We start from the raw sequence: 22,668 nt of genomic DNA on the forward strand, positions 1-22,668 counted from the left end.
CTTTACAGTCATATAACGGTTTACTGCTCTGTTTCAGAACCACACCTTTATAAATAGATGCAAACTATGGATGCCTTTAATAAAATAAAAATAAAGAGAACTGAAGGAACTTTTTTCATTCTGATCAATGTCTTCTGATTGCCACATTTCTCATTAGGTGTTTTATGCTGTCTGCAAAGCCTTTTTGTGTATTTTTCCTGTGGTGTGAATAATGTCACTGTGACTTTGTTGAATTAAAACGGGTTTGAGTGGAGAAGTTAGACTTTATGGTGATATTTGGATGCACTGTTTTACCAGGAAGACATTTTTAAACAAATCGCAACAGTTCAAAATAAATTTAGTGAATGGTCTGAAATTTGCCAGCAGAGTGCTGGCGGTGGTTTGGCTTGATCAGGTACAATTGTCCAAGTATTTACATGTTTTTGCTTTTGTATTCTATAGATACTTGTCCTTTCCTTTCTGGAGGCTGATGTCAAAACATTGGGTTCTGAATAACATTAGGCCAAATAGAAAATGGTTGGAAATGACAAATGACAGAAGCCATGGCATATGAAAGATAGCTTTATTGCACAAGGTGTTAGAATGATCTTTTTAGTTTTTGCTTTTTCATAGAAAATGTACCTTTGAACACAAGCAATTGCTGTAACAAGCAACTTAAAGAAATGTTTGGGATATCTTCAACGTCTTTTTTTTTTTTTTAACTTTTCATACATTTTTCCATCGATTTTTCCCTTTTAGCAAGCATGCAATGACTTTTCCGAGGGTCGAACAAAATATAAAATAATGATATTAAAAAAAAAGCAAATGGGACAAATGACAACATCAAAATACATTGTTTTGTTTTTCTTAAAAAAAGACAAAAAATTCTTCAAATTAGTATCAAAAACATAATGGGGGAAAAATGTATTTGTCCATCTTAAGAAAAAAAAACAAACAAAAAAAAACAGAAAAACAATTTGTGATGTCATTTCAATTTTGAAAGTGGGACTTTCCACCTTGATGCGTCCCCTGATTTATTCTGAAGAAAATAGCTCTTCATACAAAACTGTGTTTTATGTACAAGACTCAATTTAAAAACAACACTGACGAAGGTAGAGATGACGGGTCTGGTGTGGGGCGGGGGGGCAAATTTGTACCTCAGTTTGTCTGGGTGGGGAACGAAGGCGAGAGCCGAAACGCTGCCGTTTCACAACGTGGCTCCGGTCCAGTATATACATAATACAATAGTAGTCTGTATGACCAAAAGAGCCACAAGTCCCTGATTTTACTTGGCTGAACTGGTGTGTAACACAGGCCGTGTACTGTTGGACCCCTGGAACCTAAATTTAAACAGAAGCAAAAAAGACCAACAAAAAGCCCCCTCCTTTCCTCTGAACAAGCAAGCAGACAAACAAACAAAGCAAATGGGTAAATAAATAGTCAACACAAAACACTATCGTGGGACAAAAAGGCCTTCCCATAGGTTCTTGTGTACAACAGTGAGAAAAGGATCATGGGAAGGGATGACGTGGAGATAAAAAAGAGTGGGACATTTACAGTTCTTCAGACAGGACGACAACAAAGATATCAATTCCGTGAACATCATATAATTTTCATAACTGAATTCCCTGACATATAACATCTCTTGACATTAATATTATTAATAGTTCATTCACATTATGACTGGCATTCAGTTCAGCTTATTTATTTGGCTGAGAAGCAAATAACTACATCTTGGGAGGATTTCGCCATCTAGCCACAAACACAGGCCTCAAAACCGGAGAACAACCCAAGTCTCTAACCACTCTGCAGCAAACTGCATAAAGGTGTTTTGGGATCCACTGAGATAACAATATACAGTGCCTTGCTAAAGAATGCATCCCTCTTGACATAATCTTTTTTTTTAAAATACTTGTTTCATGTAAACCTATTGATAATCACACGTTATTTCACATCCACCACCAATTTAACTCTACTTCATGTTGCTTTGTCACATAATATCCCAATAAAACACGTTGAAGTTAGCGGCTGTGACGTGGAAAAGAGGCACAACAGCTTTTCACAAGACACTGCAATTTTTATCAACCTAAACCAAGCACTCGGGCGAGTAACAAGCTATATAAGAAGACATCATTGAAGGCCTGGTATTGTGATTGTTTCCCTCCCAAAGCCACACAAACAACCAAGGCGCCGCAGCCCAGGGACGGTGTAAATCTTCCCACCCTGCTGTCTGTTCGCCCGTCTCCACAACAGAGAGGGTCACTCTTCCTTAGCTGGCCAGCACGCACTAACATACAGAATATCTCACATATATACTAAACATTTTCTTTCTTAAGTCCAACTTTTCTTAAATTTTCTCTACTTCTAAATTCAATGATTGAGCGATTGTCTCCTTTCTTAAAATTTGCCGGTAACATTAAACCGCTGTATATAACTATCACGTCGGTGTAGCGCATACAGTTTATACTTTGTCATCATTTCCCTTAGACGTCAATAATATACCTACATAGAAATATATATGTAAAATTCTTTATAATACCAAATATTCTCTATTTGTAAGGTGAGAAATTACAGCTGCTTCACTGGGGTTGAAGTGACTGGACTGAAGAGTTGAGACACCGTTCAGCTGCAGAGAGATGAGTGGAGAATACTGATTTGTGGAGGTGAATCTGAATCATTACCTTTTGGAGTCGCAATTAAAAAAGGGAAATCTGCCAATTCTTGTTAGGGAGAGACACCAAGAGAGTGAGAGAGAGCGTGGGAAAACAGGGGACTTCGATGAAGTCCTGCAAACTGATCAAAAAATACAAAATAAGTCAAATCAAAAACTATGAAGGACATTGTGTGTGTGTGTGTGTGTGTGTGTGTGTGTGTGTGTGTGTGTGTGTGTGTGTGTGTGTGTGTGTGTGTGTGTGTGTGAAAAATTAGGATGGTCACACAGCTTCATACTGGCTATTATAGTTTTCATGAACTCAGAGCCTTCAGCTCTTTGGTTACAGTCAATATTTGCAAAAATGACCACAGAAATCACATTCTGCATTTGGCTGTGTGTCTCCTGCAGGAACTGAGTGGAGTTGAGCACCAGCCGGCTGGAACTGTTAGTTGGAGTTAGTAGTTCTCGTATATTTAGTTCCATTTGAACATGAACAATAGGGTTAGCTGGGTCTCTGTCTAGACGGGCAGGAGGCCTCCAACGCCTCCGCCCCCTTGAAGGAAAAGTAGACAGGAAGCCGGGCGGTTCGCCATGAGCTTGGCTTTCAGAAAGATGCCCGCAAGCCTGTTGTGGCCCAGACTTCTGAGAGCCAGAGTGGTGCTGGCTGCGGAGCGGGGCAGCAGTGCGAGTCTGTGCAGCGGACCGGACTACACCAGCGTGTAGGACTTGGAGTAGGCCCCCACGCTCTGCTTCTGCAGCCTCCCCAGGGCTGAGGAGCTGCTCTCGAGCAGCGAGTCTCTGGAGCCGCCCACCTTGTTGCTGTTGGTGGGGTTGCTGCTCGTGCTGGACGTGGAGGCCGTCGCTGCGTTGTTGGAGCTGGGCATGGTGAGAGTCCTCTGGGGCAAGGTGGAGGTGCTGGAGCTGGCGCCCAGACTGCCCAGGCCGGAGTGACCCAGCGTCAGGGCCTGCTGCTTGGCCGGGTCTAGAGTCTTGTGACGGCCCTGGGTGTGGTACGCCCGCTGCGTCAGGCTGCGGATCGAGGCTTCCCGTGGCGGCACGGCTGGACACGGGTCATGCAGAGAGTCCCCTTGCTTGCGGAAGAATGGGTCTGCCTTCATGTAAAGGGGTAGATTGCAGAACTCACCTGTTGGAAAAAATAACAATAATCAGGACAGGGATGTAGTTTTCTTTTTAACTGAAAGGGAATCTGAGCGTTCTTGATCTCTTGATCAACCTGTGACTCCTTTTTTGCCTCTCCTATTTAATACACATTTTGTTTTATTATCACATCAGTTATACAATATCTTGCAAAAGTATTCATACCACAAGTTGAATGTTTTGACATTCATGAAACATAAATTCACTCTGGGAAGAAATTCACCTCAGCTGCAGACATCCAGGGCTCAAGTGGGAGAATTGGCCCAAAGCGAAACTAAATTGTGCTCTTCATAAATATGTTTTTGAGGAGGAGTGGCAAAATGAAAATCCTCGTTAGGAAATGCCGTAAGAAGTTTGTTTGCTACAAGTCCAGTGGGAGACACAACAAACACATGAAGTCAGGTTCTCTTGCTAAATGTAATTTTTCTGACCTAATTTCAGAAAAATTACACACACTGTACCGATGGTAAGACGTGGTAGTGCAGCAGAGACGGACGGAGCTAAAAAACAAATCAATACTGGAAGAAAAAAGGCTTAGGAGAAAATTTATTTTACAGCAGAACAACAACCGTAAACATAAAGTCAGAACTACAATGGAATGATTTCGATTCTAAATCATTCTAAATTTTAGAGTAATGTTCATTCATGTCCCAGTGATAAATCAACTGGCCCAGTCAAAGTTCAGACCTAAGTCCAATAGAGAAGCAATGGCAAGACCTAAAAAGTGCATCGAAGCACTTCAGCCAATCTGACCCAAAATTAGGTGAAGAATGGAAAGAAATGTCAAACTCTAGATTTGAAAATCTGGTATGTAAACTGGAATTTCAGCTAAATTTCTACTGTGTTAATTCAGATAGGCTCTGTACAAATGCACACCAAATCATTCAGCTTTGTTTCTAAAACATTTTGAAAATATTAGTTTTTTTTTCTTGTCTTGGTCCTTGACTCCTACAATCCCAAAAAAGATTTCAGGTAGCTGTGATGACACAACATGTGGAAACGTTGGGGTATGAAAACTTATGCAAAGTACCGTAAAACATCTACACAAATTGCTCCACTTACTTTTGTTTGCCCGGTGGGGAATGGGCACTGCCACGTTCTTCCCGCGGTCGTAGTCCTGCGGTTTGGGCGGCGAGGCGGTGAAGCGGCAGATGCCCGGCTCCGACGGCGTGCTGAGGGAGGTCATGCTGTCCGCGGGGTCGTTGGTACCGGTGGTCATCTGGTCCGACGAGCTGTCGGAGATGAAGCACTCTGTGATGGTGAACTTGGCGTGCTGCAGGTGCTCCTCCAGCTTGGCGTGCTCGTACGCTCGGGCCAGCTCCTCGTAGGTGGAGGAGGCGCTCTCCGTCGACACCATGCTGTTACGACCCTTATCTGAAGAACAAAGGAGGTATGTTCAGAAATGTAAGTACTGCACGTACATTTTTCTAACAAATGGTAGCAGTCAGATTGACAAACCCGTGTCTTGAGAGAGGCTGGCGCTGTAGCTGTCACTCTCGGTGGCGGTGATGCCGTGGGAGCCCATCGTCCGCCAGTCGGACGTCAGAGTCCGCGCCGAAGCTGTGGACTGACTGGGTCGACTCAGCGTCCACTGGCTGGAGTATCTGTTCCTGGAGCTGTGAGCGGACTTTATGCTCTTCCTGGACACAGGATCTGAGCGACAACACAGAGATGAGAGTTCAGCTCGGGACAACGAAGGCTCTGCATCAATGATTCAGTTGTCAAGACGTCCATTTTCAGACGTTTGAGCATAAAACATGAAGTGAGCGCACTTGTGCCAGGGCGGATGTCTGACATGTCAATCAGAGGTCCTGAATTCTGGATCAGGGCCTGGTGGTGCAGGGACACGCCCGTGCAGAAGTTCTGGGGATTCACCGACTGGCTGAACTCGGTGTCTGTCACCGGCACCGCTGCCTTGTCCTCTCCTGCCGCAGACACGTGGAAATGCAGTTTTTAGACACTCCTGCTGTAAAAATTACCACTCAGGACAGAGGATTTTTAGCGTCCGGTGACTTGCCTATCTGTTTGATGCCTTCCTTGTCCTCGATGAGCAGCTGAACTCGGGGAATGTCGATGTGGAGCCTCGGCCCTTGCGGAGGGCCCTTCACTGGCGTGTCTATGCTGCGATTGTTCTTGCTGGACACACAAACACATAATGATGTCAAATGTTATATACAGAGTAGACATAAAACATACATTTTTAAATCTTGCAACATATTCTCAATTATATTTAGGTCTCAATATGGTTCGATCTATTTCATTTTAGATCGGTATTGTAGGAATCAGTGTTCTGGATCTGATCAACCATGTTTCACCGTTACATATGTGTGTTCAGGGTGATGTGAACTGTACGTTTTCTTCCACATTTAGCATTTTACTGGTAGCCACAAAATGGCAGTTCAGGGTCATCTGAACAGAGCATCTTTTTAGTTTTAATTTATTTAGAAGAGACAAAAAGTAAAAACAAGAAGAAAAAAAAAGAAATTAAAACAAATCATCATGCCCATTGACTTACATTATTTGTTGAAAAAATAGCAGGGAGAAGATAGAAGATTTTATGATTTCCTGTCCCTCTCATACTCATTTAAATCTCACATTCTCATCCCTAACAATTTTTTATAGATCAAATAAATTGCATTTTTGGTCTTTGAGACATCCATCCTATGCAATATATTCGCCAATAAGCTCCTTTTTGAACAGTTTTTTTATCTTTCCAGTTTTTCTTGCATGTGTTCCCTATACGTCAAACTGCAAAATAACTTTCTATGGGTTTCTTTCAAAATTTTGCTTCATCATATCTCTTCCATTAAGGCTGGCATTTGTTAAATGAGTGATTTGTAGTTGTCCTGTCGACACATTTTTTTGGAACATGTTACCGGCATCAAACTCCGAAAGAGCAAATATTTGCAAAACAACCATAACGTTTAACTATTTGAAAATCACAAATTTTGTCTTTGTAGTGAATTCAGTTGAACCTGAGTTGAAAAGGATTTGCAAATCTTTGTATTATGTTTCTATTTATGCTTCAGTGGAATCGGGATTGTATTTATTCTGCAGAGGTAATATTGATTATCACAATGTTTGTTCACAAAGTTTTGGAACAAAAACTTTTCTTAGGCCTTCACAGAACATGCACTAACAATTCAATTAAATAAAATTTACTTCTAAATTTACTAATGTGAAGGATGTTGATTGCACTGGAATTTATGTAGGTGCATCACAGTTCTTTCTTGCTCTACCTCACAGTCATGTACGTCTTTCACTCATTTTGTGGTCGTCACATTTTGTTCATAGCTATAAGTTATTTTAAGAATACATTGTGCCATCTACATTGTTATAAAAAATAAGTCTCACCTGATCAGCATCTCAGCCAGGCTCTTAGCATCTGTAATGAGAGTGACTTAATTAGATTACTGTTAGCCTTGGCTATAATCTACGCATCTTAGCGCAGTGTGACAATAATCCATTCAACAGATTTTTCTCTTCTGTCTCTCACCCCTGAGCCGTTTAAGCCTCTTCTCTTTGCGTTTCTTACGGATGATGAAGAGCAAAGCCACGCCCAGAGTGACCAGGATGACAGGAGAGCCGATAGAGAACAGTTTTTTCACGTCGTCCCCCTCTCCACGGGCAGATTTAATGGGGGGGATCGTACCTGAGGAGAGTTAGAAAAAACAGCAACAAAGACTCATTTAAATTCAGAAACAGGAAGGAGAAAAGAAAAACAAAGGAGAAGAAAAGAAACACTCACTGCCATCATAGTCGGTGGTAGCAAACTGGGAGGTCTGGTTTCCACAGCCAGCGCTGTTGCAGGCCTTCATTTTGAGCTCGTACCATGTGGCCTCGCGAAGCTCGCTGAGGAACAGCTGATTGGTGGAATTGGCCTTGAGGCTCTGCCAGGCCCAGGTGCCTTTAGGCCTGAAGTCCAGCATTAGGTCAGTGATGGGGCAGCCGCCACTGGTCCAGCCCTGCAGGTTGAGTCCCGCATGGGTGGAGTTGATGTGGGTGAGCAGCGGCTGGTCCTTGTTAAACACCGGCTCTGGAGAGAGAAGACACCACAAAGCAACAGATGAGAAACAGGTTGAGACTTAGTAAGCATCTGCTGTAAACAAGGCTGGTGGCAAGGTCACATCCACTCAACATTCGCATGAATTTTAAATCAGTTTGGGGCATTTTAATATTTCTCTTACCATGGTGGAATAATTATACAACAAAAAAAATCTACAATTAGTTTTGAATACAAGGTTGAATTTATTGTAGATGTTCAAATCTATAAAAACAGGCTCATGTATATGCATACATGCATAATATCGGGATAAATTTCTTTCAGCAAGTTGCAAGTATTGTAGCCGTCAACACTTCTGGCTTAATTCTGCATATCTGATATCTTTTAGTAGTTCTAATTTAAAGAGGCTGTTTTTTGTGTGGATTTTATGCACGATCAACATGTTTTCAACAAAATTAAGGTTGAGGCCATTACTGAACCTTAACCTTTCACAGCTGTACAGCTTTGCTGTGGATTTAAGAAGAAGCTGCAAGAGTTGGAGGTATTCCTCCGTCTTCAGGATCTGTCCACTTTTTAGCAAAACATCATAATCGACAGCAAAACAAACACCAAAAAGATGATACTCCACTCTTGCTTGAGAGACGGTGTAAGTGTTTGTAGACTCAAATGGACTCTTCTGAACTTAGACTGTCAAAAAGTTTTTGAGGAACTTTCTAAGGAATTTTCTTTCAATTCAGGGAGATGGTTAGTGTCCACTTTCAGATTCAGAAAATTGAGATGTTGGAATCAGCAGTTGTTTAAAAATATCTCCTAAAGTCTTTCCCAGTTTGTGTAAATCTACAAATCTCCTTCAAAGATCCTTATCGCATTGATGAGCCGTTCTTGTTACGTTGATCAATTTAATAAATGGGGGCAAATAAAAATATGTGTTTGTAATTTTAACAGGCAAAGAGAAACAACCAGCTGCAGAAAATCATAAGCCTAGTCAAATTGCAAGGCATTCCAGAGCCCTCAGAAGCGTTTGGTGGTTCAAGTGAATGTATATTTGGTTGGAGAAAATGTTTGTACTCATTTGTTTTAAAAGTGCATTGAACTTGATTTTGCACTGACGGATTGTCCTAAAAAAATCTTCAACATCCAAAATTAACATACAGTCTTGTTTGTCAGATTTAAAGTACCTGTGAAAATAAGATACTTTTCGGGAAGCACACGTTTCTGTTTTTTAAAAATACTTTTTTATGGTTTAATTATTCATTATTAATTTACTTCTTGAGACTTTATTTGTCAAACTGCTCCTTCACCCTCCTCTCACCTCTTCCGTGCGTCTTGGCCTCGATGATCTCGCTGATGCGACCCGAGCCGACGCTGTTTTTGGCTGCCAGCTTGACTTTGTACCACGTTCCGCAGCGCAGGTTGTCCAGCCTGAAGGAGCGCTCGCTGGAGCTGATAAACACATCCCTCCACTCCTCTGTGTTGTCCACAGAATACTGCAGCACAAATCCTGCAGGCGCACAGCACAGTTTTTGTCAATGAAGCTGATGATCAGGCTGAAGTTGCAATGTTTGGGCACCAGGAGGCGACAGCGAACTTGGAATTGATGCAGTCAGTGCAGGACAGCACTGGTTTTCAAATGTAACTCTTTTCATTTGAAAATGAACATTTCCATTTCAAGAGTGTGAAACTGGCAGAAAAAAAATCATCTCAGGAGCAACATTTGTTTTCAGAGTAGCTGTAAAGAACGAACAAGTGGACCAGTAGGGTGAATACCTCTGATGGAGCTTCCTCCATTGTCCCCTGGAATCCAAGCCAGGGTGATGGAGGAGGTGGAGGTGGTGGAGACAGTCAGACGAGGCTGGTCAGGAGGAACTGAGCACGCAAAAAGAAACACACCGAGTCAGAATTCAGACTCACCTTCAACTAGTAAGTCAAAGAAAAACAGCTTCTTCTTACCTTGCACCACCAGATTCACAATGATGGTGTCAAAGCCCAGGGTGTTAGTCGCCGTGCAGGTGTAGTACCCAGAATCCTCGGCTTTGACCGAACGTAGTACTAGCGTGCCGTTGGACAAGATCTGCCTCTGACCGTCGGCCGTCACTGGGACGGCAGAATCCTCGCTGATGTGAGGAGGAAAACAGTCAAACGGAGTTATTATTTTCAGTTTCTCTCCTGAAGCGGCAGCAGCATCCGTCTGAGTGAGTCATGACTCAGACATGAGTTGTGTTTGAGGGCTCTGACCTGTCTTTGGTCCATTTAATGGTGGGGGCGGGCTCGCCGACTGAGCTGCAGGGCAGACGGACTTCCTTCATCCAGGGCGTGGTCACCGTGCCCCCAAAGGAGAGGATTTTTGCTGGGACTGTAGAGACAGACGAGAAACACTTCAGCCTTTGACATGGACTGCAAAGTCTGACTGTGTGTGCTGTTTCCTGGTCTGAACCGCCTGGAGGGAAAGGCCTTCACTTGCATCAGAAGGAATAAAAAAGATGCAGCAGAGAGTTTCAGTGCAGCCCCCCCTCCTCAGGCCACTTGGTTCAGTCTATTTTTTCTCCATAGATCCTCCCTTCGATTGATCCCTGCCTACTTTCTCTCTCCCTGGGGGTCATTTTACTAGATAGCCCCTGTTCATCACCACATAATTAACAACAGAATTCCTTACAACGTACCGACGACTCAATCAATACCACAGCTGTCAATCAATAGCCAGGAAAAGTAGACAGAGAGGAGATGGTGGAGGGATGAAAGTGACTGGTGTGCATGAGATCTCCCTCATAACCTTTACACAGCCTCTCTTTACACGTCTCCTCCGCCGCAGGCTCGCCTGAAGGACCCACCTTTCCCAGCAGGCTCCACTGTGACCTTTGAGCTGATGTTGCCGCGGCCGGCGGTCGTCACGGCTGCGGCCCAGATGTGGTACTGTTTGCCGCGGCTGAGGTGCGTGATACGGTAAAAGAGCATCTCGGGGTTGGCCTCGTACTCGCTGGGCGCCTGGGAACGAGAGCACGCCATGTCATGTCAGGAGGCCCTCAGTGGTGGCGCGTGAAACAAACACCGGACATATTGCAAGCCAGAATTTAGGTTCGGCGTGTAACAAGACCACGTGAGAAAATGAAAACGTCTTTCTTTCCAGTTTTTAAAAAATATCTGCCACTGTCTGTCTCCAACTGGATAAGCAAACATCATGCAGTTTGATTCAACTTGTTCATATTTAAATTAAATCCGCATTATGAGTTTATGCTTTAATAAATAAACATCCTTTGTCAAATAGTATTAGTATTCATTCATGGTAAATGTTTGTTACTTTAACTATTAAACTAAAACAAAGCAAATTTTCATGTTTTATCTAAAAAAAGAGACTTGGTCAGAAGTCAGAGTCGATCAATTAGGGCTCAGGGAAAACCACAAATCGGTGTCGTAATATCGGTGTTTGCTTTATCACAAGGTGAGAATTCAAAAGTGAATCAACTTTATTTAGAACTAGAACCCAGATATTAGATAAGGCATAACAGAAGAATATACGTCGCTGTGCTGAGTTTACTGACTGTGCATGTACATGAGATGCAGCCATTTCTGTGCATGTTTGGATTCTCTGAATGCTGGAGACAGAAAACTGTTCAGGACTGTTTGATGATGGATTGTACTTTGATTGATCGCTTCATTATGTCATAATTCTGCAATGAGTGAATCAAGTGTCTTTGTTAATTTGTTTTGTTAATTGTTGGGTCAGAGATCCGACTCAGCATAGCACGGTTCTGTTAATAATGTATGTTGGGAGAAATATAAGCCAGATGAAAATATTTATGAATATCTCGCAGTATGTTCAGCGATGTGTAGTAAACCAAATAGTCATATTTGAATCTTTTTTTTAATTCTTAATCTCATGTCTATATTTTTAACAATAGTGTTTTCTACTAAAATCAAAATCAAATCAAATCAAATTTTATTTGTATAGCACATTTCAGCAGCAAGGCATTTCAAAGTGCTTTACATCATAAACACAAAAACACAAAGTCATTCATCATGGAATAAACGATACATTGTTACATATTACATTTCAAATACAATTCTAAACAGGTGTGTTTTTAGTTGAGATTTAAAGAAAGTCAGGGTTTCTGCTGTTTTACAGTTTTCTGAAAGTTTGTTCCAGATTTTTGGTGCATAGATGCTGAAAGCTGCTTCTCCTCTCTTGGTTCTGGTTCTGGGGATGCAAAGCAGACCAGAACCAGATGTTTTAAAACAACCTAAGGTCTTATTATCGTCACTCTTTTATGACATACACCAGATATTTTATTTCAGTTTGCAGCCATGGTTTTAATCTGAAAAAAATAAATAAAAAATCTAGCCTATGTTAGTGTTTATCAGGGAGGATTCATAGATAACAGACATGTTGCAGATTTCTAGAATTCAGTCTTTTTCTAGGATTTTGTTACTTGGTGTTTGGGCATTTAAAAGAAAATAAGAAACACAGCAACAAGAGACATTATCGGACCACTTCTTCATCATTTGTTATATGATCAAAATCTTTTTTCTGATACATTCAGAAATGTTTTATTTTTTTTGTACAAAATTCACTCATGTTTTCATTAAAAACGTAGAAATAGGTGATAACTAGACCCACAAGAGTATTTGAAAGATGACACTGTAAGATCAGTTCAAGTCTTCAGCACTAAAATATTACTGCTTAATAAATCTAATCTACCATTCGATTCACTGAGAAACATTTTAAAAGGTGAACATTAACTTATATTCACACACACAGAAAAACCGCAATAGCTTGTCCAAAAAAACTCGTAACTCTTCCTGTTTTTATTTCTTTGACTGGTTTATCTCTTAACGTTAATCTTCATTTTCTTTCCTTTTCTCTCCTCTGTCCCTTTCTGTGTTACTCGGTGAAGAGGAGAGGATGGATGGACAGAAAGGGGGGAGATATATGTGTGTGTGTTTGTGTGTGTACAGGGGGGTTCGAACATTCCTACAGCGTTGCGGTGGTGTTGTGGTGATCCAGGGAGTGATACAGGGAGATAATGAAAAGACGGACAAAAGCACTCTCATCTCGATGTGACTGATACCCTCCTCTACTCCTCCCTTCCACCCTGCCTGTCCTCCCTCCATCCCTCTCTTTTTTCCCCTATTTCCCTGTGGTGTCTCCCCACCTCTATCAGTGTGCCTCTTTTTCCCTCTCAGCCTCCTCTACCCCCCTCCTCCTGCCTTCCCTTCCCTCCCTTTCCTGCCCGTGCTCATTTACATGGCACTCATGCACAAGGAGGGAGGAATATTTGCGAATAATAAGAAAGTGAGATCCATTCCTTATCGCTGCGTGCTTTGCTGTTTATGTGCACATAATCTAGCCAAAATTGAAAACGCTCCACAATATGTGTATAAATAGAAAATGCTAAAATGTGATGTCTGTGTATGCGTGTGCGTGTGTGTGTGTTTCTGATGCGGCAGTCTGCATGTGTGAGCTTGTTCTCAGCCTCATTTGCATATCTACGTCTCATCACGTTGCCAAGACAACCTCATCTGTTCATCTGGGAGGGCAGGAAATAAAGCAATGGTGCAAACACAGTGAAAGACAGACATGCGCAAAGATACACACACACACACACACACACCCAAAGGTTCAATTAATTATAGTGGTGACAAATGAATCATTTCCTTTGGCTGATTTTATCAACTTGCTTTTACAAGCAACGGAAGCATTTTTTTTATTGACCCCCATAGAGGAAGGACTCACCGGCTGCCCAGATCCTGGACTGGAGCAGTAAATGGTGTACTTGCGGATAACACCATTAGGTTTGAGCGGTGGTAACCAGGACACGACCACGCTGCTTGGAGAGGAAGGAACTGCCTTGATGCCAGCTGGTGGACCGGGAACTGCAGAAAACAAAAAAAAAAAAACAACCAAAAAAACAACCCAAAAAAAAAAACAGAGAGCAGCATTAGCACACACAGGAATGCATATGTATACGTGTGCATGAGTATGCATGCGCAGAGGTTGCTGAAGGCTTAATGCGGCCAGAAGCAGCATTTAATATATATATATATATATATAAAATATATATATATATATATAATATATATATATATATATATATATATATATATATAAATACAAAGTCATAGAACAAAAGATCAGCATTACATTTTCTACAAAAAATGATTGATTAATGTTTCCTGATTGGGTTTCAAAAGCAACTCTAAACAGGTGAGTTTTAGTCTTGATTTAAAGGAACTCAGTGTTTCAACTGTTTTGCAGTTTTCTGGAAGTTTGTTACAGGTTTGTGGTGCATAGAAGCTGAATAACCACAGTCATAATCTGTGCAAATTAGTAAATGTATGAGTTAGAGCAAGAATTTAGATTAGCTAGCTCAGTGTTAATGGTCATGCTAAAGTCAAACTTGTTAGGTTAGGAAAAGTGTTACTGTTCCAAGTCAAAACTGTTAGCTCTGTAACCTAAAACAACTGCTGTCAGGAAATGGTTTGTATAGACCTATCAATCGACATAACTATCTGAGGTTAATAAAATATACTAAAGTCAAACTTTTTATCAAGTTGCTGCTAAGCCTGTAGCAGCAATCATTTACTATCATAATATTGAATGATACATATAACTTGATGTTTTCATGCCACCTTGAAAATAGTTTTGTGCAATAGGATATTTATAAATAATTTCTTTTTACTGTTTTTTACTGTTTTTTAAATACACATTACATTAGCAAAAATGTCTTTTTGCTTCTTACCATACACTATTTTCATTCAAAGAATACACAATATATAAAATAAAATCTATGTTACAAAAAAGCGAAAGAAAGATCTGTGTAGATGTGACACTGTGGAAACAATGTGACCCCTGCTAAAACCCCAAACAATTAAAATAGGCTCTTCTGAAACCTCCTGTGGCCCTGAGGGCCTCCACACAGCAGCACACTTTGCTTATTATCCAGGCCTGCCCTGTGTGTGATCGCTTGTTGGGATGCCTGTTAAAGTGAGCAGGCTTGTTTGCAGATTGGTCGTCTTATCCCACCCTAAGCCGCTCTGGGAGGACTTGGAAGGACTCGGTTTGGGTGGACGGCAGTGACATATGTTCTTTCAGACGCTGGTCAGCAGTTCTGACTTTGTGACACCCAGCATTCTCTTAACTCTCGCGCTCACAAACAGATTAGACATTAGTGTCTGATCCGCTGCTAGCCACTTCAGCTTGACACTGGACACTGCTTAACGCTGATTACAAGATAATGATTCAAGAAGGCGCTTAGGGAAGGAGTCACGCTTCACAAAAACACATCAGGACATTGAAATGCTTCAAAAAGGAGAACAAAAGAAGCTTTTTTTCCACATTGATTGTACAGTATATGGCGCTACCAATCAAGCCTATTCAATCTGCTCCATAAATATAACTCAAGTGTGACAGTGGGCCTCATCTGGGGTTTATAGAAGGAAACCCAACCCCATAAATCCATCCCCCAGTTCTTCTTTTTATCCTCCAAGGGGCCCCCGATCTAGCCATTCACCCAACTTAAACCCCATTGACTCCTCAACCCCACACATGACATTAGTCAGCATGAAAACAACATTAACTTCAGAAAGTGTTGATGCAGCAGGGGACCACGCAAAGCAGGGAGGCAGGGATGAAGTTCAGGGGAGAATGGTAGCTGTGTCTCCAATGGGACTAATCACAGAGCAGCCAGTGATCGTTATCGTAACTGGACCACCATGTCAAAGTAGGAGTGGCAGATAGAGAGAGAGAGAGAGAGAGACAGTGAGAGGGGAAAGATAAGTCCCATCTGGTGCCCAAAATCTGCCCCAGACTCCAGACAGAAGGGTGGACTGTCTGCTACGCACGGCTAGCACAACCAAAATGATGATGAAGATGAGAGGCGCAGCGGTGCTGCATTAACAGCCCCATTATGGATGCAGTATGCGCTGGTGTGTCAATCAGGGGAGGATGTGTCACACCCCAAACAAATGCAAATTACAAAGGACTCTTTATTTCATCAGAAAGAAAATCTTCATTTATATTTATCTCTCTGTTTTTTTTTTGCTCAGCCAAGACGACCGAATGATCAATTTTCTGTCTTTGCATCTTCAATCCATTGTGCTCCTCCTCCTTCTTTATAAAGAGACATGGATCTGACTGTAATCCCGCCTCCAATGGTGTAAGCACAAAATTAATTCTCTCTAATCCATGCAGAGTTAATCCTTGCGCCTGTGGCAGGAGCGGATGCGGGCCGGGGCTGATGGCTGACTCCTGGATGCTGGATGCTCCTCCCGCTCCTTCTCCACCCCCCTCGTTCCGACCGCCAGCCCTCCCTCAGCCTCAAGCTGTGGACCCAAAGCCTCTTAATTCTCATTAGCACCGCTAATGGAGCTTCCCAACACAAATGGGCTTTTGTCATGGGCTAGATACAACACAGCTCGCTTTCTGTTATCTGCCTCCTATTCAACGCGTCTCTTGACTTAAGCTCAGTGTTTAGACAAATAAATTAGAAACTGTCCACTCACGGTCCTCGCGTGTCTGGATGTACAGGACATTGCTGCGGACTCCGTCACCGGCCTGCGTGTAGGCCAGAACCTGAACGCTGTAGTTGGTGAACTTCTCCAGGCCTCGCAGCTCCACCTGTTCGCGTGTAGTGGTGATGTTCTGCATCTCTCCCCATTCTGACGCAAAAAAAGATCGGAAAAACTTGTGTGTTCATCACCTGCAGCTATTTTTTATTTTTTTATCAGAAATTCTTATCAGAAGGACTGTAATTAATGCATAATTGCTCTAAGCAAGCTAGGATGGTGATAAACAGTTAACATTAAATTTCCTTAAAAAAATATATATACTACATATATCAATATTTACATAAATAGAGATAAATATACATATATATGTATATATTTTGCACAAACATGTGCAGAGCCTTGCAAGAGCATTTGTACTAGGGCTGCATGGTATTACAAGATCATAAGTCAGCGATGGTATTGATAAGGATTGTGTCACAAATAGTGATTGAAAATTCACATTTTGTCTTTCTTGTTCAACATTTTTCCTTGCAGCAATGAGATTTGATTGGCTCTCAATGTACTGAATTTATATGGCATGTCAGGTTAACTGGCCTCTCTAAACTGCCCTTTGCTTTGAGTGTGTGTGCATCGCTGTGACGTTTTGCCTCACTGTTTTGGTTTATTATATAAAATCCAGAGAAAATAAATTGAGGTTTAAAGCTCAAACGTGGAAATGTGAAAAAGCTAAACTCGTTCTCAATTGCAAGACACTGCATAGAAACACATGCAACAAAACAAAAAATGCTTCATGAGAAAGGTAAACAAACAAGTTCACAGCACTGACACAGAGGTACGTGACTATGAGGATGAATCTTGGTGAATTTTAGAATGAGATAGGTGATAATTACTCTGCATCGGCCACTGGGCCCGGCCCCCACAGCACCCACCTCCGTCGGGGAAGAGGGACCAAAACACGACCCGGTAGCCTTTCAGCACGCCGTGCAGCGTCATGCGCGGAGGCTCCGACCACGTGATCACCGCCTCATCCGACGTCACCGAGATTGCTCTCACGTTCTGTGGGGGCTCGCTCGGCACTGTAAGAGCAAAAAATAAATACGATCCATGGAGTTTAACTTGACATAAAATAAAATACTGGGTTTATTTCAGAAGTTCGGACTTTAAAACCAATGCACCCCCAAAGATCTGGCAGATGAAACCCTGAAAAGATCTCCAACCACAGACATGGTTAAAATAAATCAGTCTAATATGTTCAAATTGGCCCAGATTTAATGGTTAATTTGCAGCTTTTAGAGAGACCAAGAAGTGGGGGTTGATGGAAGGGAGAAAGGGCATTAAGAGAGCAACGTTAATCATGAAATGGTTAAACCCAAGACGCTGAAATGCAGATGAGTGGCGATATGGAGAATAAAATCTTAAGTAAGAAACTATTCACACATCTTCAATCTAGCAGATGGCTGCAGGCCTCACACTTAGAGACAATAACTGCCACTCAGGGTGTCTACCATTACTTTTCAATCAGGCAGTAGGAGTCAGTGAAGAACAATTTTAAATGAGACACTTTAAAAAGAAAGCTTTTTTCATTCTATTCTCCACAGCTGCCCAGTAAAAATCTCCTCCCTCTGTCCTCATTTTACCATCAAATGGTCATACCGTCTTCCAGTGTGGTGGCGTTGATCTCGGTGCTGGACGGTCCAGTTCCAGCTCTGTTGAAAGCCTGGACGACCACGCCGTACTGAGCAAACTTCTTCAGGTTGTCCAAGGTGTACACCTCGCTGTCCCCCGTTGCTTTCATCTCCACAATGCTGTACTGGCCGTTGCTGCCAGGCCCGTTCTCTCTGTAGCCGATCTGATAGCCTCGGATAACCCCATTCTGCAGTTCCTTCTTGGGAGCCTAGATGTTTTGGAGTAAAGAAGATGATTATTTTGGAGAAGAAAGAGTACAGGAACATTTGTACTCTGAGTTATGCATTATTTTTTCAGAAGTTTTGTGGTTTTCAGGGGGAAAAGTCAGACAAAAACAATTCATATAAAAACTCAATGTTAAAATACAGGTGAATCAGGATTTTTACCCTCCATGTGACTCGAATGCTCTGAGACGTCATCGGTTGGAGGACAACATCCATCGGGGGCCCATCAGGTGCTGTTGGAGCAGAATTTATTGTCTGACTGACAAATCTGAGCCAAACATCGAACAAGCAGAAAACATCAGAAAATGTGAGAAGAACTTACGTGCTTCCTCAGTGCTGATGGTGAGCTCTTTGCTAGGAAGGCTGCGTCCGATTTTGTTATACGAATACATGCGGATACTGTAAACGCAAGCCGGATGCAATTCCACAATGTTGGCTTGATTGTTTGTAGGGGAGATGTTCCTGGTTGTGTACATGTGATCCCAAGAGTCTGTTGAACATGAGCAGAATTTTGGTATTTTAAAAATCTGTACAAGAAGAAATAAAATAAACACATGGAGGCACAAATCTGAGCTGTTTTACCTGATTTATTCTTGTACTCAATGTCATAGCTGGTGATGATGCTGTTGCCGTCAAACCTTTGGATCCAGCGCAGGTTCATGCTTCTGTCCTTCACTTCCCTCACTTCCAGCTCAGGAGGATCCGGTGGTTCTGTGAAAGGGGGAGGGATAGACATTGAATTCCAGAATATGTATAAGGACTACAGCAATAATAATGTTATCGAGATATGGAAAATAATGAAAAACAAACCTTGCACTGTGAGTTGGATGAGCCCTCGGCCCTCTCCATAGGAGTTGATAGCGTGGCAGGAGAAGAAGACTGAATCTCCTCGCTCGGCTGGGTTCAGCTGGAAAAAACAGCACAAAAAAGGTTAACACACAACACAAACTAACATCCTAGCATGGGGTGAAGAAACGTTTTTTTTTAACAATATGTAATGTTCTGTATTGGGCTTAAAACAGCCTTGTCTTCTTTTGACCAAAAACACTTTTGTTGACCTTGTAGAGGGGAAAATATATTCCCACCCAAACAAATTATACAAGCTCAGTTAGAGACCACATTTAAATAATCAAAATACACTGAATTATGTGTTTGAATCATGGCAAATAGTGGAAAAGTTCATGAGTTATAAACGCTTTTCACGTTAATGTATCGTAAATCCAGCTTTTGAACAGCTTCAAATAATCCCCCCTCCAGTTTGTTGCAAAAGCTGTAAAGTCGAGCCCAGCTTTTGTATTCTTACCTTCAGGGTGGAGATGACTTCATCTCCCTTCTTGTTGATAGTGATGGAGTACCGGGGGTTTCTCTCTGCATCAATGACCGTGTCTCCTCTCTCCCAGCGGATAATAATGGGCTGCTCGCCCCGTGCTGTGCAGTTCAGCTCCTTGGTCTGGCCCTTCCTCGCCATGGTGGTGTTGGGGTGGCTGGTGATCATGGCAGGAACTGAGCAGATCCACAGACATGTGTCACAGTAATGAATAGTTTTATATGGAGTAATGAGATGAGGGAATGGGGCTGTGGTATTGGAAACTGTGGCTATAATACAGATGTATGGATATCGCTATTCTGCCTCTACGTTCCCTGTTGTCATTTCACGCTTCAAGCCTCAGCAGCTCCCTTACATCACACCCTATTTCCCTATTTCATCCTCGTTTCCTCCAAGATTTCTGCTCTTTCTTTTTCCTCTCTTGCTTACTTGTGGATTATTGATTGAACGGGGATCCTGTGGTTTTGTTTTTATCACTAATTCAGCAGCCTCTTTTCCTCGCAAAACATTGAGTAGTACGCAAACTGACAGCTGAAACACAAAAATCAATAACCTAGATGCCCCTGGTTAGGGGTGCGCAGGACAGAGACAAGATTTTGCCGCGTTCGGTGCAGGTCGAAATAGCCTGGGGCGCGAGTGCATCTTACAAGACTCATCTCTGTTATAATCCAGGAGATGTGGTCAAAAAAAAGTACTTGAGCCAATGGAAGATCTGACTGGCACTCACTCTTGACAGTGAGGATCATGCTTTTACTGATGTCTGAGCCAACACCGTTGGAGGCCTGACAGAGGTAGTACCCTCTGTCATCCTCAAGGACATGCCGGATAAGCAGGGAGCCGTTCGACATGATCTGGATGCGGCCTGTGAGCGGGACGGGGTGGTACTGCTGTGGGTTTCCAACACCTGCAGATGAAATCACAGAGCATACAGAAAAGCGTGTTGAAACCTTCCGTTGTTTCTGTTTGTGGGAGGAGGTGACGGCTCGTTTTACCTTTGGCGTGTTTCCACATGACTTTTGGAGGCGGATAACCCTCCACCGAGCAGTTCAGAACGCCGGCTTTTCCATAAATGCAGTCCTGGTTGTTGGGCTGAACCACAAAACGTGGCGGCACTGGAAGCCAGACAGAAAAGGAAGAGAAGGTGAAACAATCGCCCCCCTCTGTCAGCTTTCTTTGCATGTTTGAGGCAATCCATGCCTCGCTCAGTGCCTCACCGGTGACAATCAGCTGTCTCTCCCAGCTGACGGTGGCTGCGGCGTTGCTGGCGATGCAGGTGTAGTTCCCGTTGTGCTTCAGTGTCACCTTGGAGATCTGCAGGGAACTCATGAACTCTTTGGTCTCGATTGCGACGCCAGAGGCAGAGCCTGGCACTATGAGCTGGCCGTCTTTGTGCCAGGTGATGCGTATGGGCATGTCCCCGGACGACACCACGCAGGCGATATACATGAGCTTCCCCACTGAGGTAGAGGGGATGTCGAAGGGCTGGATGAGCGGCGGCACTGGGAGAGACAGGAAGAGCACATGGAATCAGAGGAATAAAGGCAGCGATAGAAGTCTAAGGGTGGCAGTGTGGCCATCTGGAGCAATGCTGAAAGAGATAGAGAAGGTCATTGGCCAGTGGGTTCCTTCTTTGCTGCCACCCTCCTTTTAGCTCCCCCGTCTCCTGCAGCCCATAATAGCTGCTCTGGTTTGAGTCCAATTGGCTGGGGGAAGTCATCCCGTTGCCATAGCAATGGAGGTTGAGGTGGGGGTACTACAGCTGAGACATCTGGGGGATTTAATCTAGGCTTCATTATTATTCATCTAATTAAATCAGAGACACACTCACACTCAGGCGCACACACCCTTAAACACCTCTGCAGCTGCCGCGCTACCGTCGTTAGCCGACTGTCAAGCTGAGCAAAATAAAGACGCAAACATCCGAAATTTACAAAAGAGCACCAGCAAACACCACTGATCTGCATCAAAAATAATGCCCTTGTTGCAAATGGGAATATTGCATGTGTCATAATTAGTCTGAGTTTATTACAAACAGACCAATCCCAGGGATTCTTGAACTGTGACGAATTCATGGTGATCAAATGAAAAGGAATTTAAAAAATCTATTTCTTGATTTGTGTACAGATATGCAGAGAACCGACTAATAGTTGTTAAAATAAGTTGTACAATTACATTCAGCAAGTAAAGCTTAGTTCTTTTTTGCACAGCCTTTAGAATAGACTATCCACAGTCCTGGGTTTGATCTTATGCTCTCTTCTCTGTACCTCATTCCACAGGTTTTCTATAGGATTTAGCTCAGAGGACTGAGAGGTTGATGACTTTTTGGTGAACAATTTTTGATCATTTGTTTTGGATCACTATCATGTTGAAAAGCATCAGTGATGACCAATTTTTGAGTTTTCTTGCAGATATCCAAATATTTTTTTAAATATTGCAGATATTTAAAAGGCGTTTATGATGCCATGCAGAGCTTCACAGATCCTCTACCGTTCTTATTTATTGGCATGAAGGGTAAATAAGTGCACTAAACAGGCATGTTCTACAATTCAACACTGCTTTCTGTCGGCTTTTTTCAGATGTTGCAATTGGATACTTTTATAATTTTCGCTATTTTCTCTTCACTCTTACCTTTAACCGTTACATGGACTGTCTGGTTGATTGACACTTGGGGCTGGATCAGAACGCTACACAAGTAGGTCCCTTCGTCGGCGCCCTTCTGCACGTCCGTAAGCCTCAGGGTGCCATTCTCAAACACCACTTGACGATGATTATCAGGCAGCTGCATGCCGTCCTTCAGCCACTTGATCGAGTAGTACGGGTAGCCAATCACGCGGCATGTTATATATGTGTTTCTGCCTGCCACCGCTGTGATATCTCGCATGGGTCTAATTCGAGGCGGACCTGGAGACACGGGGAAGAGAGGGAGGGGATGGAGGGAGGACACAGGGACAGACGCGAAAGTAGGAGAACAGGGCGGATGAGGTGACGGAGGTCATAGGGGCAGCCAATGGGGACGAAAGGTGAAGAGATAAAAGTTGAGGAATGGAGTGATTGGGGCAAATTGACAAGTGGAGAGGAAGGTTAGTTATGCCCCCATTTGCTAAAATCTGACTGAGGATATTTGTTAATATCTAAT

General features: G+C 42.7%; 1 protein-coding gene across 1 annotated transcript in view; it reads right to left on the reverse strand.

The window, feature by feature from the left end:
• Positions 1-548: 548 nt before the first annotated feature.
• Positions 549-22,668, reverse strand: part of LOC129368605 (cell adhesion molecule DSCAML1-like) — a 64,242-nt gene continuing 42,122 nt past the window's right edge. The window contains 26 exon segments of the mRNA XM_055043650.1: positions 549-3,776; positions 4,853-5,164; positions 5,249-5,443; positions 5,563-5,715; positions 5,808-5,926; positions 7,145-7,175; positions 7,287-7,442; positions 7,539-7,826; positions 9,106-9,294; positions 9,561-9,659; positions 9,744-9,907; positions 10,029-10,146; positions 10,622-10,775; positions 13,522-13,661; positions 16,290-16,445; positions 17,186-17,371; positions 17,949-18,189; positions 18,368-18,438; positions 18,528-18,695; positions 18,788-18,916; positions 19,016-19,112; positions 19,509-19,708; positions 20,260-20,436; positions 20,525-20,644; positions 20,747-21,031; positions 22,161-22,433. Of these exon segments, the coding sequence (XP_054899625.1) occupies positions 3,340-3,776; positions 4,853-5,164; positions 5,249-5,443; positions 5,563-5,715; positions 5,808-5,926; positions 7,145-7,175; positions 7,287-7,442; positions 7,539-7,826; positions 9,106-9,294; positions 9,561-9,659; positions 9,744-9,907; positions 10,029-10,146; positions 10,622-10,775; positions 13,522-13,661; positions 16,290-16,445; positions 17,186-17,371; positions 17,949-18,189; positions 18,368-18,438; positions 18,528-18,695; positions 18,788-18,916; positions 19,016-19,112; positions 19,509-19,708; positions 20,260-20,436; positions 20,525-20,644; positions 20,747-21,031; positions 22,161-22,433 (4,658 nt within the window). The 3' untranslated portion in view covers positions 549-3,339.

This window comes from Poeciliopsis prolifica, unplaced genomic scaffold (genome assembly GCF_027474105.1).
Source record: "Poeciliopsis prolifica strain line A6 unplaced genomic scaffold, Auburn_PproV2 SCAFFOLD019, whole genome shotgun sequence".
Taxonomy (NCBI): domain Eukaryota; kingdom Metazoa; phylum Chordata; class Actinopteri; order Cyprinodontiformes; family Poeciliidae; genus Poeciliopsis; species Poeciliopsis prolifica.